The 25,000-nt window shown below is 40.9% G+C and overlaps 1 protein-coding gene across 1 annotated transcript in view; it reads right to left on the bottom strand.

Annotated features, from left to right (window-relative positions):
- LOC139764987 (aminopeptidase N-like) overlaps positions 1-25,000 on the bottom strand; it is a 201,806-nt gene that overhangs the window by 41,958 nt on the left and 134,848 nt on the right. Inside the window, exons 2-5 of the mRNA XM_071692040.1 lie at positions 19,764-19,967; positions 10,229-10,431; positions 9,512-9,667; positions 8,444-8,574 (exon numbers count right to left, since the gene is read on the bottom strand). Of these exons, the coding sequence (XP_071548141.1) occupies positions 8,444-8,574; positions 9,512-9,667; positions 10,229-10,431; positions 19,764-19,967 (694 nt within the window). The remainder of the gene's footprint in view (positions 1-8,443; positions 8,575-9,511; positions 9,668-10,228; positions 10,432-19,763; positions 19,968-25,000) is intronic.

Consider the following 25,000-nt stretch of genomic DNA (forward strand, 5'->3'; position numbering starts at 1 on the left):
GGGGTTAGTGAGAGGACAAGAGCAAGGGAAGGAGTAACACTACTCCTGAAACAGGAGTGCTGGGAGTATGTGATAGAGTGTAAGAAAGTAAACTCTAGATTGATATGGGTAAAACTGAAAGTTTTATATGCACCAATATATATATATATATATATATATATATATATATATATATATATATATATATATATATATATATATATATATATATATATATCTTTGCTTTGTCGCCGTCTCCCGCGTTTGGGAGGTAGCGCAAGGAAACAGACGAAAGAAATGGCCCAACCCACCCCCATACACATGTATATACATACGTCCACACACGCAAATATACATACCTACACAGCTTTCCATGGTTTACCCCAGACGCTTCACATGCCTTGATTCAATCCACTGACAGCACGTCAACCCCGGTATACCACATCGCTCCAATTCACTGTATTCCTTGCCCTCCTTTCACCCTCCTGCATGTTCAGGCCCCGATCACACAAAATCTTTTTCACTACATCTTTCCAGCTCCAATTTGGTCTCCCTCTTCTCCTCGTTCCCTCCAACTCCGACACATATATCCTCTTGGTCAATCTTTCCTCACTCATTCTCTCCATGTGCCCAAACCATTTCAAAACACCCTCTTCTGCTCTCTCAACCACGCTCTCTTTATTTCCACACATCTCTCTTACCCTTACGTTACTTACTCGATCAAACCACCTCACACCACACATTGTCCTTAAACATCTCATTTCCAGCACATCCATCCTCCTGCACACAACTCTATCCATAGCCCACGCCTCGCAACCATACAACATTGTTGGAACAACTATTCCTTCAAACATACCCATTTTTGTTTTCCGAGATAATGTTCTCGACTTCCACACATTCTTCAAGGCTCCCAGAATTTTCGCCCCCTCCCCCACCCTATGATCCACTTCCGCTTCCATGGTTCCATCCGCTGCCAGATCCACTCCCAGATATCTAAAACACTTCACTTCCTCCAGTTTTTCTCCATTCAAACTCACCTCCCAATTGACTTGACCCTCAACCCTACTGTACCTAATAACCTTGCTCTTATTCACATTTACTCTTAACTTTCTTCTTCCACACACTTTACCAAACTCAGTCACCAGCTTCTGCAGTTTCTCACATGAATCAGCCACCAGCGCTGTATCATCAGCGAACAACAACTGACTCACTTCCCAAGCTCTCTCATCCCCAACAGACTTCATACTTGCCCCTCTTTCCAAAACTCTTGCATTCACCTCCCTAACAACCCCATCCATAAACAAATTAAACAACCATGGAGACATCACACACCCCTGCCGCAAACCTACATTCACTGAGAACCAATCAGTTTCCTCTCTTCCTACACGTACACATGCCTTACATCCTCGATAAAAACTTTTCACTGCTTCTAACAACTTTCCTCCCACACCATATATTCTTAATACCTTCCACAGAGCATCTCTATCAACCCTATCATATGCCTTCTCCAGATCCATAAATGCTACATACAAATCCATTTGCTTTTCAAAGTATTTCTCACATACATTCTTCAAAGCAAACACCTGATCCACACATCCTCTACCACTTCTGAAACCACACTGCTCTTCCCCAATCTGATGCTCTGTACATGCCTTCACCCTCTCAATCAATACCCTCCCATATAATTTACCAGGAATACTCAACAAACTTATACCTCTGTAATTTGAGCACTCACTCTTATCCCCTTTGCCTTTGTACAATGGCACTATGCACGCATTCCGCCAATCCTCAGGCACCTCACCATGAGTCATACATACATTAAATAACCTTACCAACCAGTCAACAATACAGTCACCCCCTTTTTTAATAAATTCCACTGCAATACCATCCAAACCTGCTGCCTTGCCGGCTTTCATCTTCCGCAAAGCTTTCACTACCTCTTCTCTGTTTACCAAATCATTTTCCCTAACCCTCTCACTTTGCACACCACCTCGACCAAAACACCCTATATCTGCCAGTCTATCATCAAACACATTCAACAAACCTTCAAAATACTCACTCCATCTCCTTCTCACATCACCACTACTTGTTATCACCTCCCCATTTGCGCCCTTCACTGAAGTTCCCATTTGCTCCCTTATCTTACGCACTTTATTTACCTCTTTCCAGAACATCTTTTTATTCTCCCTAAAATTTAATGATACTCTCTCACCCCAACTCTCATTTGCCCTTTTTTTCACCTCTTGCACCTTTCTCTTGACCTCCTGTCTCTTTCTTTTATACATCTCCCACTCAATTGCATTTTTTCCCTGCAAAAATCGTCCAAATGCCTCTCTCTTCTCTTTCACTAATACTCTTACTTCTTCATCCCACCACTCACTACCCTTTCTAATCAACCCACCTCCCACTCTTCTCATGCCACAAGCATCTTTTGCGCAATCCATCACTGATTCCCTAAATACATCCCATTCCTCCCCCACTCCCCTTACTTTCATTGTTCTCACCTTTTTCCATTCTGTACTCAGTCTCTCCTGGTACTTCCTCACACAGGTCTCCTTCCCAAGCTCACTTACTCTCACCACCCTCTTCACCCCAACATTCACTCTTCTTTTCTGAAAACCCATACAAATCTTCACCTTAGCCTCCACAAGATAATGATCAGACATCCCTCCAGTTGCACCTCTCAGCACATTAACATCCAAAAGTCTCTCTTTCGCGAGCCTGTCAATTAACACGTAATCCAATAACGCTCTCTGGCCATCTCTCCTACTTACATAAGTATACTTATGTATATCTCGCTTTTTAAACCAGGTATTCCCAATCATCAGTCCTTTTTCAGCACATAAATCTACAAGCTCTTCACCATTTCCATTTACAACACTGAACACCCCATGTATACCAATTATTCCCTCAACTGCCACATTACTCACCTTTGCATTCAAATCACCCATCACTATAACCCGGTCTCGTGCATCAAAACCACTAACACACTCATTCAGCTGCTCCCAAAACACTTGCATCTCATGATCTTTCTTCTCATGCCCGGGTGCATATGCACCAATAATCACCCACCTCTCTCCATCAACTTTCAGTTTTACCCATATTAATCGAGAATTTACTTTCTTACATTCTATCACATACTCCCACAACTCCTGTTTCAGGAGTATTGCTACTCCTTCCCTTGCTCTTGTCCTCTCACTAACCCCTGACTTTACTCCCCAGACATTCCCAAACCACTCTTCCCCTTTACCCTTGAGCTTCGTTTCACTCAGAGCCAAAACATCCAGGTTCCTTTCCTCAAACATACTACCTATCTCTCCTTTTTTCACATCTTGGTTACATCCACACACATTTAGGCACCCCACTCTGAGCCTTCGAGGAGGATGAGCACTCCCCGCGTGACTCCTTCGTCTGTTTCCCATTTTAGAAAGTTAATACAAAGAGGGGAGGATTTCTGGCCCCCCGCTCCCGTCCCCTCTAGTCGCTTTCTACGACACGCGAGGAATACGTGGGAAGTATTCTTTCACCCCTATCCCCAGGGATAATATACAAATCACTTTTATCTAGGAAATTAAATCTGCAGTACAACAACTATAGGTTGACATGGCTTAATAATTGTACATATATATATATATATATATATATATATATATATATATATATATATATATATATATATATATATATATATATATATATATATATATATATATATATATACGTGTAGGAAGAGAGGAAAGTGATTGGTTCTCAGTGAATGTAGGTTTGCGGCAGGGGTGTGTGATGTCTCCATGGTTGTTTAATTTGTTTATGGATGGGGTTGTTAGGGAGGTAAATGCAAGAGTTTTGGAAAGAGGGGCAAGTATGAAGTCTGTTGGGGATGAGAGAGCTTGGGAAGTGAGTCAGTTGTTGTTCGCTGATGATACAGCGCTGGTGGCTGATTCATGTGAGAAACTGCAGAAGCTGGTGACTGAGTTTGGTAAAGTGTGTGAAAGAAGAATGTTAAGAGTAAATGTGAATAAGAGCAAGGTTATTTGGTACAGTAGGGTTGAGGGTCAAGTCAATTGGGAGGTGAGTTTGAATGGAGAAAAACTGGAGGAAGTGAAGTGTTTTAGATATCTGGGAGTGGATCTGGCAGCGGATGGAAACATGGAAGCGGAAGTGGATCATAGGGTGGGGGAGGGGGCGAAAATTCTGGGGGCCTTGAAGAATGTATGGAAGTCGAGAACATTATCTCGGAAAGGAAAAATGGGTATGTTTGAAGGAATAGTGGTTCCAACAATGTTGTATGGTTGCGAGGCGTGGGCTATGGATAGAGTTGTGTGCAGGAGGATGGATGTGCTGGAAATGAGATGTTTGAGGACAATGTGTGGTGTGAGGTGGTTTGATCGAGTGAGTAACGTAAGGGTAAGAGAGATGTGTGGAAATAAAAAGAGCGTGGTTGTGAGAGGAGAAGAGGGTGTTTTGAAGTGGTTTGGGCACATGGAGAGAATGAGTGAGGAAAGATTGACCAAGAGGATATATGTGTCGGAGGTGGAGGGAACGAGGAGAAGAGGGAGACCAAATTGGAGGTGGAAAGATGGAGTGAAAAATATTTTGTGTGATCGGGGCCTGAATATGCAGGAGGGTGAAAGGAGGGCAAGGAATAGAGAGAATTGGAGCGATGTGGTATACCGGGGTTGACGTGCTGTCAGTGGATTGAATCAAGGCATGTGAAGCGTCTGGGTAAACCATGGAAAGCTGTGTAGGTATGTATATTTGCGTGTGTGGATGTATGTATATACATGTGTATGGGGGGGGGGGGGGGCCATTTCTTTCGTCTGTTTCCTTGCGCTACCTCGGAAACGCGGGAGACAGCGACAAAGTATAATAAATAAGAAATAATAATATATATATATATATATATATATATATATATATATATATATATATATATATATATATATATATATATATATATATATATATACATATATATATATATATATATATATATATATATATATATATATATATATATATATATATATATATATATATATATATATATATATATATATATATATATATATATATATATATATGTATATATATATTATCCCTGGGGATAGGGGAGCAAGAATACTTCCCACGTATTCCCTGCGTGTCGTAGAAGGCGACTAAAAGGGGAGGGAGCGGGGGGCTGGAAATCCTCCCCTCTTTTTTTTTTTTTTTAATTTTCCAAAAGAAGGAACAGAGAATTGTAGTCCCTCAAAGGCTCAGTCCTGTGTTCTTAACGCTACCTCGCTAATGCGGGAAATGGCGAATAGTTTGAAAGAAAGAAAATATATATATATATATATATATATATATATATATATATATATATATATATATTTTTTTTTTTTTTTCTTTTTTTTTTATACTTTGTCGCTGTTTCCCGCGTTTGCGAGGTAGCGCAAGGAAACAGTCGAAAGAAATGGCCCCACCCCCCCCCCCATACACATGTATATACATACGTCCACACACGCAAATATATATACCTACACAGCTTTCCATGGTTTACCCCAGAGGCTTCACATGCCTTGATTCAATCCACTGACAGCACGTCAACCCCGGTATACCACATCGCTCCAATTCACTCTATTCCTTGCCCTCCTTTCACCCTCCTGCATGTTCAGGCCCCGATCACACAAAATCTTTTTCACTCCATCTTTCCACCTCCAATTTGGTCTCCCTCTTCTCCTTGCTCCCTCCACCTCCGACACATATATCCTCTTGGTCAATCTTTCCTCACTCATTCTCTCCATGTGCCCAAACCACTTCAAAACACCCTCTTCTGCTCTCTCAACCACGCTCTTTTTATTTCCACACATCTCTTTTACCCTTACGTTACTCACTCGATCAAACCACCTCACACCACACATTGTCCTCAAACATCTCATTTCCAGCACATCCATCCTCTTGCGCACAACTCTATCCATGGCCCACGCCTCGCAACCATACAATATTGTTGGAACCACTATTCCTTCAAGCATACCCATTTTTCCTTTCCGAGATAATGTTCTCGACTTCCACACATTCTTCAAGGCCCCCAGAATTTTCGCCCCCTCCCCCACCCTATGATCCACTTCCGCTTCCATGGTTCCATCCGCTGCCAGATCCACTCCCAGATATCTAAAACACTTCACTTCCTCCAGTTTTTCTCCATTCAAACTCACCTCCCAATTGACTTGACCCTCAACCCTACTGTACCTAATAACCTTGCTCTTATTCACATTTACTCTTAACTTTCTTCTTCCACACACTTTACCAAACTCAGTCACCAGCTTCTGCAGTTTCTCACATGAATCAGCCACCAGCGCTGTATCATCAGCGAACAACAACTGACTCACTTCCCAAGCTCTCTCATCCCCAACAGACTTCATACTTGCCCCTCTTTCCAAAACTCTTGCATTTACCTCCCTAACAACCCCATCCATAAACAAATTAAACAACCATGGAGACATCACACACCCCTGCCGCAAACCTACATTCACTGAGAACCAATCAGTTTCCTCTCTTCCTACACGTACACATGCCTTACATCCTCGATAAAAACTTTTCACTGCTTCTAACAACTTTCCTCCCACACCATATATTCTTAATACCTTCCACAGAGCATCTCTATCAACTCTATCATATGCCTTCTCCAGATCCATAAATGCTACATACAAATCCATTTGCTTTTCTAAGTATTTCTCACATACATTCTTCAAACCAAACACCTGATCCACACACATATATATATATATATATATATATATATATATATATATATATATATATATATATATATATATATATATATATATATATATATATATATTCCTATGAGTCCACGGGGAAAATGAAACAAGAAAAGTTCCCAAGTACACTTTCGTGTAATAATCACATCATCAGGGGAGACACAAGAGAGAAATATAATAGCTAGTTGATGTACATCGAAGAGATGAAGCAAGGACGCCATTTGGTAAACATGTGATTGTTTACCAAATGGCGTCCTAGCTCTCCCAGTTGTGGAAAGGTTGAGGCTCTCCCAGGTGTAGAAAGGTTGAAGCTCTCCCAGGTGTGGAAAGGTTGAAGCTCTCCCAGGTGTGGAAAGGTTGAGGTTCTCTCATGTGTGGAAAGGTTGAAGCTCTCCCGGATGTGGAAAGGTTGAGTCTCTCCCAGGTGTTGTTAGGTTATAGCTCTCCTAAGTGTGGAAAGTTTGAAGCTATCCCAGGTGTGGAAAGGTTGAAGCTCTCCCAGGTGTGGAAAGGTTGAGTCTCTCCCATGTGTAGAAAGGTTGAAGCTCTCCCAGGTGTGGAAAGGTTGAAGCTCTCACAGGTGTTGAAAAGTTGAGGCTCTCCCAGGTGTGGAAAGGTTGAAGCTCTCCCAGGTGTTGAAAAGTTGAGGCTCTTCCAGGTGTGGAAAGGTTGAAGCTCTCACAGGGGAAAAGTTGAAGCTCTCCAGGTGTGGAGAGGTTGAAGCTATCCCAGGTGTGGAAAGGTTGAGGCTCTCCCAGGTGGGGAAAGGTTGAGTCTCTCCCATGTGTAGAAAGGTTGAAGCTCTCCTAGGTGTGGAAAGGTTGAAGCTCTCACAGGTTTGGAAAGGTTGAAGCTCTCCCATGTGTGGAAAGGTTGAGGCTCTCCAGGTGTAGAAAAATGAAGCGCTCCCAGGTGTGGAAAGGTTGAAGCTCTCACAGGTTTGGAAAGCTTGAAGCTCTCCTATGTGTGGAAAGGTTGAGGCTCTCCTGGTGTAGAAAAATGAAGCGCTCCCAGGTGTGGAGAGGTTGAAGCTCTCCCATGTGTGGAAAGGTTGAGGTTCTCAGGTGTGAAAACGTTGAAGCTCTCCCAGCTGTGGAAATGCTGAAGCTCTCCAGGAGGTGTGGAAAGGTTGAAGCTCTCCAGGTGTGGAAAGGTTGAAGCTCACTCAGGTGTGGAAAGTTTGAGGCTCTCCCAATTGTGGAAAGGTATAAGATCAGTATTGAAGGCAGATGCATTTTGCTATGCTGTTGCTTAGTTTTAACATAAGTCTTGCTATCATATTAAGTTATTTGAAAAATTGTAGATAAAAGAACGAATGTAACTTTTTCTGGCCACGACACAATGATGGTCTGCTAGGCGATCAGCATGGATCTAATGGCTATGATTGCATTTTGATTATGTACTAAAACTGAACAGCATTTTTCTTGTAAGACATGGAGAATGCACGAAATATGTGGCTCATTCTATTTCTTGCCTTTTGGTGTCTTCAAAACCATAATTTTCTACATTTGTACGGTATTGATTTGTGAAAGATACAGTTGTTTAGTATGAAAATTCTGTCGCATTTCTTTTACTGAAATTCTTATCATCAAAATGAATTCTGTATCACAAAGATATTTACTGTGACCATGCAAAGTTAAGTAAGAGAAAAAGCACGCAAATAGGTGAGGGTGTTACTTCCCTTCCTTCAGACTCACCGTTCACCCTCGTTTCTCTGCTGTCATCAGTGGTGCGAGAGCTGTAGTCCACAATGGCGAATGCGACGAGGTAGGTGGACATATGGAGGGTGGTAGCAAACTGATCCCAGACCCACTCCTCCTGCCCTGGGCTGCCAGAACAAATGTATATTGAGGTATATGCAGTTGAAGCAACTAAGCTGAGCTCATCTGTAGCATAATCTCTAACATCAGAAGCCAAATAGATATTTTAGTATTTGACTGGGAGGATACTGACTAAGAAACATGATTATAGAAGTGAAATACAGATTTTGAATTTTTTACTTACTCATGATAAAGGAATGATGGTGGAGGTATGTAGGAAAGTTATTTGATGAGAATTAGACTCCGGAGAAACAGGAAGAAACCAACCAGGATCTAAGGTGAAACTGTGCGTGTAGAAACTGAAAAACGTTACTGTTCAGTCTGTACATACATGATATTCAGACAAAGCGTGGAAGTTAGCATCTCGTTATCGTAGAACGAGCTGTGTTGCAGAGATGCTACGAATATAAAGAAATCGATGGCGTATGTATATGAAAAAGAATACCAGATAGATTTAGTATATTTAGATAGCATGGCTATAATAGGTCTAAAAGCATGATAAATATTACTAGAGTCGTTGGAGGTAATACGCTAGACCAGTGGCGGTCACCCTTCATTCATTGAAGACAAACCGAATACACTCATCTTGTGTCGAGGCAACCTTATCTCATATTATTCTCCAAAATTCTTATCTTTAATTTGTGTTGTTGTAGAAATTTGTTTATTTATTCATTAGGGGAAATGAACCATTATCTACCCTATTCCAAGAAAATAAAAAGTCTACAGATTTCTTCTTAAATGTGAAATATAAAAGCATGTCACTAATCAGGATAATCTATAAATGAAAACTTATACGGTATCCCTAAGAGATGTCTACGGAACCCTTGCTGGGAATAACTGCAGATTAGACAGCACTAAAGTCATCGCCTCAGATATATCAGCATTACTAAAAATACAAAGTAAACTCAATATTGCCATGATAAACATCGACTGTCTGCATCTTACATGGATGTTGTTGCAACAAGAGGCATGTTGGATAATGCCGTCATGTTGCCTTCCCTGGCTATATACAGTGTGAAGGTCGCCTTCATCTCGGGTTCGTCGAAACATGGGAAGACTCGTCGCGCGTTCGTGGCCCAGAACTGCGTCACTGCAATTATCCTGAACACAAGTTAAGAATGTAAACATCCTTGTATTACTGTTATCTTGTAATGAATGGAAGGACAACATTTTCTCAAGTTGTTTACCGTTAGACAGAACGGAGACTTTAAGTATATCTATAAAATCAATATTTAGCTCACTGAACAGCCTATCAACGTAGTACATTATATGCACGACAAGTATCCGGGCGCCCTGTGTCACCTATTGGGAACAACCATTCTTGCCTTCAGACGTGAAAACCTTTGTTACTGATACGACCTTGTATATGTCCAGCCATATCTATTACACTACAGTGGACTCCCTCATACATTAACACATTAGACTGCATAACCTGACGATTTGTGTGAATGAACTAACAAGCTGTAGGTAGTTAATCCACCCTTGTAAGTGGAAGCAAAGTTAAAGATCATGAAAATACAGGTAATTCTTGTCATCACCGGCTCTATTTGATCAAGTAAATAGGGATAATATGAGTCAAAAAAGTATATGTTTATCAGTCTGTATTACCAAATACTTAAATTAGTTATGATAGTGTAGTGAGACACAGAATAATGTTGGCACCTTTCTTTATCTTCGCTGTCTTTGTAAGAGGTGACATAGAAGCCCCAAGGAAAGTCTGTGAGGGCGCCCCTGAAGCTCATCCTGAGAAGGTATGCTTTGCCCGGCCGAAGACGACGACGCAGTTGCACTGTGTACTGCTGTTGCACCCTGTCGTACAGCTGCTGCCGCAGGAGATAACTCCGCCGTTTGTTGAGAGGCGACACCTAGACACACCAAGGAGCACAATCGGAAGAAAACTTTTTATCCGAAATATTATTTAATGTTCCTTGAAACTATTTACACGTTCTACTTCCTAACATTTATATGTTCCGAGAGGCAAAGATGTACATTTCATCTATAAGAGGAAAAAAGAGATATAAATGCATAAATAATTAAAAGAAACAAAATGACTTCAAGACAAGAATCATCAATATCACTGAGGCCGTGGAAGAATCATCTATAAATGGAATTTGAAGTGTTAGACCTAACAAGCAGTCCCTAGGTTTTTTGTGATTAACTATTTCCGAGATGCTAAAATGGATTATATGATTTTCTTGGACCTGGACTTTAAAGTCTTCGAAGAATATTGTTACAGTCTACGTACTTACACGGAGTACCAAACCCAAACTAGATTTACGTTACAAACCAGACATCCAGTTCGCATGGAAGATGCCAGCAAAGGATTATATTTGTGTCGGCAGCTTTGATTTTCATAGTGAAAACAATATGTCCCTTATTTCATTGTACTGGAGATGGAGTTGAAAACATTTTGGTGATAAACAGACGTCTTGGCTCTTGTATAACTGGATATCATAAGCAGTGGTAAAGTCCTTTTATTTGATCAAGGTTCTCAAATGTGTCAAGACATCGTGGACAAGAGAAGAATCTATGTAGCTTTGTGAAAACAAGAATGAGTTGTGCCGTGTAATAATCATTTTCTGGTCAAAAACATTTATGTTACGATATTAGTCTGTTACACACCTTATGATTGTGTTAATAGGTCTTTATATTACCATATAATCAATGATGTGTAAATTTATTGTATCAATAATTCTTTAAGTTTTAAAAAGATGTATAAAATAATGTTGTAAAGTCAATATTATGCTGGTAATTCAGAAAATGCATTGCATACAGCTACATATTACATCGAAACTATATAATGTGTAGCTGTATGTAATGCCATAATGTTATGTGTAGTTGTATGTAGTGCTGATAACATTATAATGTGTATCTATATGTAGTGCTGATAACGTTGTATGTAACTGTATGTAGTGCTGATAACATTATATGTAACAGTATGTAGTGCTGATAACATCATATGAACAGTATGTAGTGCCGATAACATTAGATGTAACTGTATGTAGTGCTGATAACATTATATGGACAGTATGTAGTGCTGATAACATTGTATGTAACTCTATTTAGTGCTGATAACATTATATGTAACAGTATGTGGTGCTGATAACATTATATGTAACGGGTTAAAGTTATCCTGAAAAATTTTTTGGTAATGACCATTTTCAGAACACAAGAAGGTAACTCTTGTATTGGTTTATATTGTCCAATGATAAATGAAATCATATACTGAAGTACATGGGACACACAGTGTGACATCCTAAAATTTGGAAATTTAGATAATGGTCGATTAAGTGAATATTTTCAAACGATAGTTTTACATCACTGTGTTCGAAAACCTTAGATGTGCCCATTGTATTAGAAGTTGCTTAGTTGTGGCTGAGTAGTTTAATATTCTCAAACGAAAGATGCAATTCTCTGTTTTAGAAAAAGTTTAGATATTCGCGATGACGAATAGATTCTATTCTGAAGTGGCTGGAGATGATTACCGAATTCAGTTATCAGAGGATGTTATGGTTCACAAATAAGATTTTTGTTTAGATATCTGCATCTAACTCCTCGCATGCATAACTGACAAAGTTCATAAAAATGTGTTAAAGAAAATTGAAAAGAAATGAAATCCATAACACTAAAACAGAGTCGATCTCTTACTTCTGAACCCCCAAACAACACTTTCTGCCACCGTAGGGTCCTTCAGCCACAATCTTATTGCTATCACTTCTAACTGGACTCGCCAAACCCTTTACCTCTTCCTTGAAATGCTAACTTTAGTATTTTTGGAGAGCCCGGGGTCATCCCTGCCGAGCTTTCTTACTGACTTTTCTTGTGTATTGCTTCACTGACCAAGATGCCTCGTACTGTGCTGGACACAAAGCAGAAGTTATGTGACTGGGATGGAAGCTTACATCCCACCTTTGACTAAATCTTTCTACCCTTCAAGTCATAGTTTGGTCGTTCCTGCTCTGATTCGTGTCTCAGTAAGGACAGAGCATACTGGGCCGTGAAAAATCTTCATTTCACCTAAAACTCACTCCACTTTCATTATTGCTCGGAATCATTGCAAAGCTTCCATCCTAATTCAACTTTGGATGATTCTAATTTTAATACTCTGCTCCCATCTACTGTCACCGAATCTATGCCATATTCTCCTTCTACAAGGTCTTCCAGGAACTCTCCCAGCTCCAGGTGGACAAGACATAAGGCTCAAATGTCATACCCATCTCCTGCCACAGAACCGACGCCTTATCCTCCTCGTGCAGGGTTTTCCAGGTGCTCTTCCAGTTCCGCGTAAACAAAGGCATAAGGCCCAGATGACATACCTCTTTGAGTCCTAAAGGAGTGCTCCTCTAAGCCAACTTCGACCCTTGCATTCATGTTTCACCTATATAAAAAACGCAGAGTTTTCCTTCCTTTTGCATGCATATACCTTGGCTCAGTTCATCCCTAAGAAGGGAGACCGCACTAACTCTTCAACTATTGCTCCCTTGCTATTACTTCTGCTATTTCTAAAGTCATTAAAACTCGTTTTCTCAAATAAGTAAAAATCCTTTACCTTCTTTCTGATCACCAATATGGATTTCGCAGTGCTACTCCTGCTGGTGTATTGTGTGACCAACTAACCTCTGGTGCTCCTTCTTATCTAAGATTTCCTTGAAACTTTTGTCGTAGCCGCTTTACTCCGTTCCCTAAAGCCTAGCTTCCTTACCGGCCATTCCGTGGCAGTAATGGAGTGAATTCCTCCTCCCTACCCGACCAGCCCGCACCCCTCCACCCGTCCGATCAATAATGGTGTCCGTCAGGGTTTTGTCCCATCGCCTGCCTACTTTTCTTCCTCTCTCAGTAAGTACTTTATCTTTAATTCTTAACCCTGTGCTCAGTCTTAATGCTGATGATTCAAGTTTACTCACTTCAACTCACCCCCCCCCCCATCTTCCCTTTATAGTACTCGTTTCATTTCTCGTTATATTCGTTTTTCTCTAAGTTCGGATCTGTGTAGCATATCAAAATAGGAAAACAGTAACCTCGTTAAATATCATAGTGATAAAACGAAATTTTCCTTATATCGCTATTTAAGAATCATTCGTTTACCACAGCAATTCAAGCCAGTTTTAACACTGACGAATTGCCGTAACCACATCCTCCAATCCGTCTTGGAAGCTTGACATAATCAACATCACAAAGTCTGCTTCCCGAAAGTTGTTGACGGTATACAGGTGTCTGATGTTTTGCTTATGAGCATCTACTTTTTAGTTATTTACGGTGGTTATCTTCCTCCTAGTATGGAACATTGCTCACCTATCTGGGGTGGCTCTTCCTCCACCTCTCTATTGATTACAGTATAATATAAAGCCTTCCATCTGCCACCAGGCATCACCTCTCCTCAGCCACCCTCTCCTGCACACCGCGATGTTACTACTGTTGTTGCTGCTGCTACTGCCTCTCTCTCTCTCTCTCTCTCTCTCTCTCTCTCTCTCTCTCTCTCTCTCTCTCTCTCTCTCTCTCTCTCTCTCTCTCTCTCTCTCTCTCTCTTCTACAGATATTATTTTGGTCAAGACCCGTCTACATGTTTCCCCGCTCCCGAGGCTTGGAACCGGGGCACGCGCCTGTTTGCACACCCAGGTTTGAGTTTCCCAGGGTGATCCACTGCCCTGTTTTGTTCTATGTGAAAGGGTAATAAAACAATAGAAGGGTCATCGTATACCAAATATTATATTATTATTTTTTATTATACTTTGTCGCTGTCTCCCGCGTTTGCGAGGTAGCGCAAGGAAACAGCCGAAAGAAATGGCCCAACACACCCCCATACACATGTATATACATACGTCCACACACGCAAATATACATACCTACACAGCTTTCCATGGTTTACCCCAGACGCTTCACATGCCCTGATTCAATCCAATGACAGCACGTCAACCCCGGTATACCACATCGATCCAATTCACTCTATTCCTTGCCCTCCTTTCACCCTCCTGCGTGTTCAGGCCCCGATCACACAAAATCTTTTTCACTCCATCTTTCCACCTCCAATTTGGTCTCCCACTTCTCGTTCCCTCCACCTTCGACACATATATCCTCTCGGTCAATCTTTCCTCACTCATTCTCTCCATGTGCCCAAACCATTTCAAAACACCCTCTTCTGCTCTCTCAACCACGCTCTTTTTATTTCCACACATCTCTCTTACCCTTACGTTACTTACTCGATCAAACCACCTCACACCACACATTGTCCTCAAACATCTCATTTCCAGCACATCCATCCTCCTGCGCACAACTCTATCCATAGCCCACGCCTCGCAACCATACAACATTGTTGGAACCACTATTCCTTCAAACATACCCATTTTTGCTTTCCGAGATAATGTTCTCGACTTCCACACACACACACACACACACACACACACACACACACACACACACACACATATATATATATATATATATATATATATATATATATATATATATATATATATATATATATATATATATATATATGTATATTATCCCTGGGGATAGGGGTGAAAGAATACTTCCCACGTATTCCTCGCGTGTCGTAGAAAGCGACTAGAGGGGACGGGAGCGGGGGGCCAGAAATCCTCCCCTCCTTGTATTAACTTTCTAAAATGGGAAACAGAAGAAGGAGTCACGCGGGGAGTGCTCATCCTCCTCGAAGGCTCAGAGTGGGGTGTCTAAATGTGTGTGGATGTAACCAAGATGTGAAAAAAGGAGAGATAGGTAGTATGTTTGAGGAAAGGAACCTGGATGTTTTGGCTCTGAGTGAAACGAAGCTCAAGGGTAAAGGGGAAGAGTGGTTTGGGAATGTCTGGGGAGTAAAGTCAGGGGTTAGTGAGAGGACAAGAGCAAGGGAAGGAGTAGCAATACTCCTGAAACAGGAGTTGTGGGAGTATGTGATAGAATGTAAGAAAGTAAATTCTCGATTAATATGGGTAAAACTGAAAGTTGATGGAGAGAGGTGGGTGATTATTGGTGCATATGCACCCGGGCATGAGAAGAAAGATCATGAGAGGCAAGTGTTTTGGGAGCAGCTGAATGAGTGTGTTAGTGGTTTTGATGCACGAGACCGGGTTATAGTGATGGGTGATTTGAATGCAAAGGTAAGTAATGTGGCAGTTGAGGGAATAATTGGTATACATGGGGTGTTCAGTGTTGTAAATGGAAATGGTGAAGAGCTTGTAGATTTATGTGCTGAAAAAGGACTGATGATTGGGAATACCTGGTTTAAAAAGCGAGATATACATAAGTATACTTATGTAAGTAGGAGAGATGGCCAGAGAGCATTATTGGATTACGTGTTAATTGACAGGCGTCCGAAAGAGAGACTTTTGGATGTTAATGTGCTGAGAGGTGCAACTGGAGGGATGTCTGATCATTATCTTGTGGAGGCTAAGGTGAAGATTTGTATGGGTTTTCGGAAAAGAAGAGTGAATGTTGGGGTGAAGAGGGTGGTGAGAGTAAGTGAGCTTGGGAAGGAGACCTGTGTGAGGAAGTACCAGGAGAGACTGAGTACAGAATGGAAAAAGGTGAGAGCAATGGAAGTAAGGGGAGGGGGGAGGAATGGGATGTATTTAGGGAATCAGTGATGGATTGCGCAAAAGATGCTTGTGGCATAAGAAGAGTGGGAGGTGGGTTGATTAAAAAGGGTAGTGAGTGGTGGGATGAAGAAGTAAGAGTATTGGTGAAAGAGAAGAGAGAGGCATTTGGACGATTTTTGCAGGGAAAAAATGCAATTGACTGGGAGATGTATAAAAGAAAGAGACAGGAGGTCAAGAGAAAGGTGCAAGAGGTGAAAAAGAGGACAAATGAGAGTTGGGGTGAGAGAGTATCATTAAATTTTAGGGAGAATAAAAAGATGTTCTGGAAGGAGGTAAATAAAGTGCGTAAGACAAGGGAGCAAATGGGAACTTCAGTGAAGGGCGCAAATGGGGAGGTGATAACAAGTAGTGGTGATGTGAGAAGGAGATGGAGTGAGTATTTTGAAGGTTTGTTGAATGTGTTTGATGATAGAGTGGCAGATATAGGGTGTTTTGGTCGAGGTGGTGTGCAAAGTGAGAGGGTTAGGGAAAATGATTTGGTAAACAGACAAGAGGTAGTGAAAGCTTTGCGGAAGATGAAAGCCGGCAAGGCAGCAGGTTTGGATGGTATTGCAGTGGAATCTATTAAAAAAGGGGGTGACTGTATTGTTGACTGGTTGGTCAGGTTATTTAATGTATGTATGACTCATGGTGAGGTGCCTGAGGATTGGCGGAATGCGTGCATAGTGCCATTGTACAAAGGCAAAGGGGATAAGAGTGAGTGCTCAAATTACAGAGGTATAAGTTTGTTGAGTATTCCTGGTAAATTATATGGGAGGATATTGATTGAGAGGGTGAAGGCATGTACAGAGCATCAGATTGGGGAAGAGCAGTGTGGTTTCAGAAGTGGTAGAGGATGTGTGGATCAGGTGTTTGCTTTGAAGAATGTATGTGAGAAATACTTAGAAAAGCAAATGGATTTGTATGTAGCATTTATGGATCTGGAGAAGGCATATGATAGAGTTGATAGAGATGCTCTGTGGAAGGTATTAAGAATATATGGTGTAGGAGGAAAGTTGTTAGAAGCAGTGAAAAGTTTTTATCGAGGATGTAAGGCATGTGTACGTGTAGGAAGAGAGGAAAGTGATTGGTTCTCAGTGAATGTAGGTTTGCGGCAGGGGTGTGTGATGTCTCCATGGTTGTTTAATTTGTTTATGGATGGGGTTGTTAGGGAGGTAAATGCAAGAGTTTTGGAAAGAGGGGCAAGTATGAAGTCTGTTGGGGATGAGAGAGCTTGGGAAGTGAGTCAGTTGTTGTTGGCTGATGATACAGCGCTGGTGGCTGATTCATGTGAGAAACTGCAGAAGCTGGTGACTGAGTTTGGTAAAGTGTGTGGAAGAAGAAAGTTAAGAGTAAATGTGAATAAGAGCAAGGTTATTAGGTACAGTAGGGTAGAGGGTCAAGTCAATTGGGAGGTAAGTTTGAATGGAGAAAAACTGGAGGAAGTAAAGTGTTTTAGATATCTGGGAGTGGATCTGGCATCGGCTGGAACCATGGAAGCGGAAGTGAATCATAGGGTGGGGGAGGGGGCGAAAATCCTGGGAGCCTTGAAGAATGTGTGGAAGTCGAGAACATTATCTCGGAAAGCAAAAATGGGTATGTTTGAAAGAATAGTGGTTCCAACAATGTTGTATGGTTGCGAGGCGTGGGCTATGGATAGAGTTGTGCGCAGGAGGGTGGATGTGCTGGAAATGAGATGTTTGAGGACAATGTGTGGTGTGAGGTGGTTTGATCGAGTAAGTAATGTAAGGGTAAGAGAGACGTGTGGAAATAAAAAGAGCGTGGTTGAGAGAGCAGAAGAGGGTGTTTTGAAATGGTTTGGTCACATGGAGAGAATGAGTGAGGAAAGATTGACCAAGAGGATATATGTGTCGGAGGTGGAGGGAACGAGGAGAAGTGGGAGACCAAATTGGAGGTGGAAAGATGGAGTGAAAAAGATTTTGAGTGATCGGGGCCTGAACATGCAGGAGGGTGAAAGGCGGGCAAGGAATAGAGTGAATTGGAGCGATGTGGTATACCGGGGTTGACGTGCTGTCAGTGGATTGAATCAGGGCATGTGAATCGTCTGGAGTAAACCATGGAAAGTTGTGTGGGGCCTGGATGTGGAAAGGGAGCTGTGGTTTCGGGCATTATTGCATGACATCTGGAGACTGAGTGTGAACGAATGGGGCCTTTGTTATCTTTTCCTAGCGCTACCTCGCACACATGAGAGGGGGAGGGGGATGGTATTCCATGTGTGGCGAGGTGGCGATGGGAATGAATAAAGGCAGACAGTGTGAATTGTGTGCATGGGTATATATGTATGTGTCTGTGTGTGTATATATATGTGTATATTGAGATGTATAGGTATGTATATTTGCGTGTGTGGACGTGTGTGTATATGCATGTATATGGGGGTGGGTTGGGCCATTTCTTTCTTCTGTTTCCTTGCGCTACCTCGCAGATGCGGGAGACAGCGACAAAGCAAAATAAATAAAATATATATATATATATATATATATATATATATATATATATATATATATATATATATATATATATATATTTCTTTTTTTCTTTTAAACTATTCGCCATTTCCCGCGTTAGCGAGGTAGCGTTAAGAACAGAGGACTGGGCCTTTTTTGGAATATCCTCACCTGGCCCCCTCTGTTCCTTCTTTTGGAAAATTAAAAAAAAAAGACGAGAGGGGAGGATTTCCAGCCCCCGCTCCCTCCCCTTTTAGTCGCCTTCTACGACACGCAGGGAATACGTGGGAAGTATTCTTAATCCCCTATCCCCAGGGATAATATATATATATATATATATATATATATATATATATATATATATATATATATATATATATATATATATATATATATATATATATATCATTTGACTATCATATTGATAGATTTTCCTAAGTGACTCCTACACTAATGTCCTTTTAGTATGCTTTTAAGTATAATCGCATCCCTAGTAAATGATCAGATCTTATGTCCATCCGTTTTTCGTTTGGTTCTAACACAATTCTTGTTTTTTGAAGATGTCATCATCTTGTTTACTCCCGTAACAATAACTTTGTAACTGTCATACAACGATACTGACTAATTGTGACAGGAAAATATACTATAGAGATATTGAACAGTTGTTACAGGAAGATATACCGTAGACATAGCGAACAATTGTTACAGGAAGATATACTGTAGAGTTACTGAAATTATTATAGGAGTACATACTGTAGAGATATTGAACATTTGTTACACGAAGACATACGGTCGAGATACTGTGCTGTTGCTACAGCGAAATATACAATAGAGATACTGAACAGTTGTTACTGAGGAACTCATTGTAAAGATACTGAGCACTTGTTCCAGTAGTACAAACAGTAAATATACTGCGTCGTTGTTATGGGAGGGCATACTGTAAATATACTGCTGAGATACTGAGCAGCTATTACGGGAGAAGATGCTGTTGAGAGACTGAGCAATATTACAGGGGGACATGCAATAGAGATAATGAGATATTATTACAGGGTAAAATACAGAAGAGATACTGAGCAATTGTTGCATGGATGAATGTCATTATCCTAAGGGATACATTATCAACCTTTATTCATAACTAACCCGAACTGTGTCTCTCCTGATGTGGATATCTGCCACGTGAAGAGTGATGTTAGAGGTACGATGGAACACCTCCACTTCGATCTCGACCTGACCATGAACGCTGCGATTCCCATGTAGAAAGGGCTGGAGCTTTACCACGTAGTGTACTGGACGGACACTGAGTGGAAGACGTATGTCTTCTATGTCACCTACTCTTCTGTTCAGCTTGAAAAGAAAGATAGGTGAGATAACTAGTTAGCATATTTTGCATGTAGTTGCATGAGCAAGATTTACTGAATAAGAACCATTCACAATTAAGACGAATGTAGAGTGTATTGTGTTTTTACCTCACACACTGATACCTATACTCTTGTAATATTCCTCTACTCGTGAACTCGTGAAATTTCTGTGTTCCTGAAACTAAAGAAAAAATCCAAATATGAAATCAATATGAAAGCAACAGCATAAGCAAAGGTTAGACCAAAATTTGTAAATGTATTTTGAGGTTCGAAACAATATTCAGTATTCTTGAGAGCCTGTTGTATACTTTACTAAGCTGGGTAATTTCATCCAGCAATTAGTCGCTCTACAATTTAAGTCAATTCTTGTTTTTGTTATATTTCAGAAAAATGAGTCTAGAATCATATTTCAGAATAATGTCTAAAATCATATTTCAGAATAATGAGTAGAGTTATATTTCAGAATAATGAGTCTAGAATTATATTTCAGAAAAATGAGTCTAAAATTATATTTCAGAATAATGAGTCTGAAATTATATTTCAAAATAATGAGTAAAATTGCATTTCTGAATAATGAGTCTAAAATTATATTTTAGAAGAATGAGTCTAGAATTATATTTCAGAATAATGAGTCTAAAATCATATTTCAGAATAATGGGTAAAGTTATTATTTCAGAATCGCGAGTTCACTGTCTCAGAATGATGTATCAAAAGTTTTTTTTTATTATCATTCATTCACGTATTTCATAATCTTAGGCTTATGGCAATTCTATAGCTTACATAAAAGACCTTCGAAAATTTGTCAAGATTTTGCATGGAGTAAAATGGAGTTATTTGTGTAAACAAGAAACACATATGATGTTTGTTTAGAATCGGTAATGTCTGACACAGACAAGGTTGGTAATTGTAGGTGTAGAAACCACGTGTGTTCTCACTTCATTAGAGAAAGATAATTTCATGATTAACTTTCCATCATCCTTTCATAAATATTTCCTACCTACCCTTCAGCTAACCATCTACCGTTCAGCCAACTATGATAAACCTAATTCGAAAATTTATAGCTGCATTACAGTATAAACCATTGGTAGAGTACTTGGAAATTTTCATTATCTTTGCATTGCTTTTGACAGGATAAGCTGGGATGACGTCGTAAATGAAAACGATATGGACATAGCTCGGAAAAGGTTATAGATGCTTTCTGAGAAAATAGGGATCATGTGCCAAATCGTATCAGTCATTCATTTTGTAGAAATAAGCGACATTGGTTGAAAAGTGAAAAAGTGTCTGTCGTGTATGAAAATGGCACACAAAAAACATGAAAGAACAAACTCCATGAACAAATAAATATACGCTAAGCTAAACCTCAGTTTCAAGCACATTTTCCTAAAAAAAAAAATCTGAACAATGCTACAGTTATTATAAGATAGCCATGACCCAGTCAGTTGGTGCGTCACTTAAAGAAAGCTCGTAGAGTTTGAACTTATTGAAATATACATGTACTACTCAACAAACTAGAGTAAATAGAATGGCAGGTTATGGTAAGGTTTTTTTGAGGCAACTGAAGGAAGATAAGAATTTGACGGCAGGTCCTGAGGCTCAGTCATCTGTTCTTAAGGATACCTCGCTGATGCGGGAAATGATGAATGTGTGTGGAAAATAAGATATATGAAAAAGGTGAAACAGGAGTCAAGCGGGGACTGCTCATCCTCCTCGAAGGCTCAGATTGGGGTGTCTAAATATGTGTGGATGTAAAGAATATGAGAAGAAAGGAGAAATAGGTGGTATGTTTGAGGAAAGAAACTTGGATGTTCTGGCTCTTGGTGAGACGAAGCTCAAGGGTAAAGGGGAAGAACTGTTTGGAAAAGTCTTGGGAGTAAAGTCAGGAGTTGGTGAGAAGACAAGAGCTAAGGAAGGGGTACCACTACTTCTGAAGGAGATGTGGGAATGTGTGATAGAGTGTAAGAGAGTAAATTTTAGATTGATACGGGTAAAACTGAAAGCGGATGGAGAGAGATGGGTGATTATTGGTGCTTATGCACATGGTTATGAGAAGAAAGATCTGAGAGGCAAGTGCTTTGGAGCAGCTTAGTGGGTGTGTCAGCAGCTTTAGTGCAAGAGATCGGGTATTAGTGATGGGTGATTCAAATGGGAAGGTGAGTAATGTGGCAGTTGAGGGTATAATTGGTGTACATGGGGTGTTCAGTATGGTAAATGGAAATGGTAAGGAGCTTGTAGATTTATGTGCTGAAAATGGACTTATGATTGGGAATACCTGGTTTAAAAAGAGAGATATACATAAGTATACGTATGTAAGTAGGAGGGCTGGTCAGAGAGAGTTATTGGACTGCATGTTAACTGATAGGCGCATGAGAGATTTTTGGATGTTAATGTACTGAGGGGGGCAGCTGCAGGGATGTCTGATCATTACCATGTGGAGGCGGTGAAGATTTGTAGAGGTATTCCGAAAAGAAGAGAGAATGTTGGGGTGAAGAGAGTGGTGAGAGTAAGTGAGCTTGGAAAGGAGACTTTTGTGAGGAAGTATCAGGAGAGATTAAGTGCAGAATTCAAAACGGTGTGATCAAATGACGTAAGGGGAGTGGGGGAGGAATGGGCTGTATCTAGGGAAGCAGTGATGGCTTTTGAAAAGATGCCTGTGGCATGAGAAAGGTGGGAGGTGGGCAGATTAGAAGGGGTAGTGATTGGTGGGATGAAGAAGTAAGATTGTTAGTGAAAGAAAAGAGAGAGGCATTTGGACGATTTTTGTAGGGTAATATTGCATATGACTAGGAGATGTATAAAAGAAAGAGGCAAGAGGTCAAGAGAAAGGTGCAAGAGGTGAAAAAGAGGGCAAATTAGAGTTAGGGTGAGAGAGTATCATTAAATTTTAGGGAGAATAAAAAGATGTTTTGGAAGGAGGTAAATGAAGTGCGTAAGACAAGAGAACAAATGGGAACATCGGTGAAGGGGGCTAAAAGGGAAGGTAATAACACCCCGCCACACACGAAATGGCACCCACCTCCCCCCACGTGCACGCGAGGCAGAGTTAGAAAAGACAACAAAGGCCACATTCGTTCACACTCAGTCTCTATCATATGTAATGCACCGAAACCACAGCTCCCTTTCTACATCCAGGCCCCACAGAACTTTCATTGGTTTACCCCAAACGCTTTACATGCCCTGGTTCAATCCATTGACAGCACGTCGATCCCGGTATACCACATCGTTCCAATTCACTCTATTCCTTGCACGCCTTTCACCCTCCTGCATGTTCAGGCCCTGATCACTCAAAATCTTTTTCACTCCATCTTTCCACCTCCAATTTGGTCTCCCACTTCTCGTTCCCTCCACCTCCGACACATATATCCTCTTGGTCAATCTTTCCTCACTCATTCTCTCCATGTGACCAAACCATTTCAAAATACCCTCTTCTCTCTCAACCACGCTCTTTTTATTACCACACATCTCTCTTACCCTATTATAACTTACTCGATCAAACCACCTCACACCACATATTGTCCTCAAACATCTCATTTCCAGCACATCCACCCTCCTGCGCAAAACTCTGTCCATAGCCCACGCCTCGCAGCCATACACCATTGTTGGAACCACTATTCCTTCAAACATATCCATTTTTGCTTTCCGAGATAATGTTCTAGACTTCCACACACTCTTCAATGCTCCCAGAATTTTCGCCCCCTCCCCCGCCCTATGATTCACTTTCGCTTCCATGGTTCCATCCCCTGCCAAATCCACTCCCAGATATCTAAAACACCTTACTTCCTCCAGTTTTTCTCCATTCAAACTTACCTCCCAATTGACTTGACCCTCAACCCTACTGTACCTAATAACCTTGCACTTATTCACATTTACTCTCAACTTTCTTCTTTCACACACTTTACCAAACTCAGTCACCAGCTTCTGCAGTTTCTCACATGAATCAGCCACCAGCGCTGTATCATCAGCCAACAACAACTGACTCACTTCCCAAGCTCTCTCATCCACAACAAACTGCATACTTGCCCCTATTTCCAAAACTCTTGCATTCACCTCCCTAACAACCCCATCCATAAACAAATCAAACAACCATGGAGACATCACACACCCCTGCCGCAAACCTACATTCACTGAGAACCAATCAGTTTCCTCTCTTCCTACACGTACACATGCCTTACATCCTCGATAAAAACTTTTCACTGCTTCTAACAACTTGCCTCCCACACCATATATTCTTAATACCTTCCACAGAGCATCTCTAGTAACTCTATCATATGTCTTCTCCAGATCCATAAATGCTACATACAAATCCATTTGCTTTTCTAAGAATTTCTCACATGCATTCTTCAAAGCAAACACCTGATCCACACATCCCTTTACCACTTCTGAAACCACACTGCTCTTCCCCAATCTGATGCTCTGTACATGCCTTCACCCTCTCAATCAATACCCTCCCATATAATTTACCAGGAATACTCAACAAACTCATACCTCTGTAATTTGCGCACTCACCTTTGTCCCCTTTGCCTTTGTACAACGGCACTATGCAGGCATTCCACCAATCCTCAGGCACCTCACCATGAATCATACATACATTAAATAACCTTACCAACCAGTCAACAATACAGTCACCCCCTTTTAGATAAATTCCATAGCAATACCATCCAACCCCGCTGCCTTGCCGGCTTTCATCTTCCGCAAAGCTTTTACTACCTCTTCTCTGTTTACCAAATCATTGTCCCTAACCCACTCACTTTGCACACCACCTCGACCAAAGCACCCTATATCTGCCATTCTATCATCAAACACATTCAACAAAACTTCAAAATACTCATTCCATCTCCTCACATCACCACTACTTGTCATCACTTCCCCATTAGCCCCCTTCACTGAGGTTCCCGTTTGTTCCCTTGTCTTACGCACTTCATTTATCTCCTTCCAAAATATCTTTTTATTCTCCCTAAAATTTAATGATACTCTCTCACCCCAACTCTCATTTGTCCTCTTTTTCACCTCTTGCACCTT

This window comes from Panulirus ornatus, chromosome 52 (assembly GCF_036320965.1).
Source record: "Panulirus ornatus isolate Po-2019 chromosome 52, ASM3632096v1, whole genome shotgun sequence".
Classification (NCBI taxonomy): Eukaryota; Metazoa; Arthropoda; class Malacostraca; order Decapoda; family Palinuridae; genus Panulirus; species Panulirus ornatus.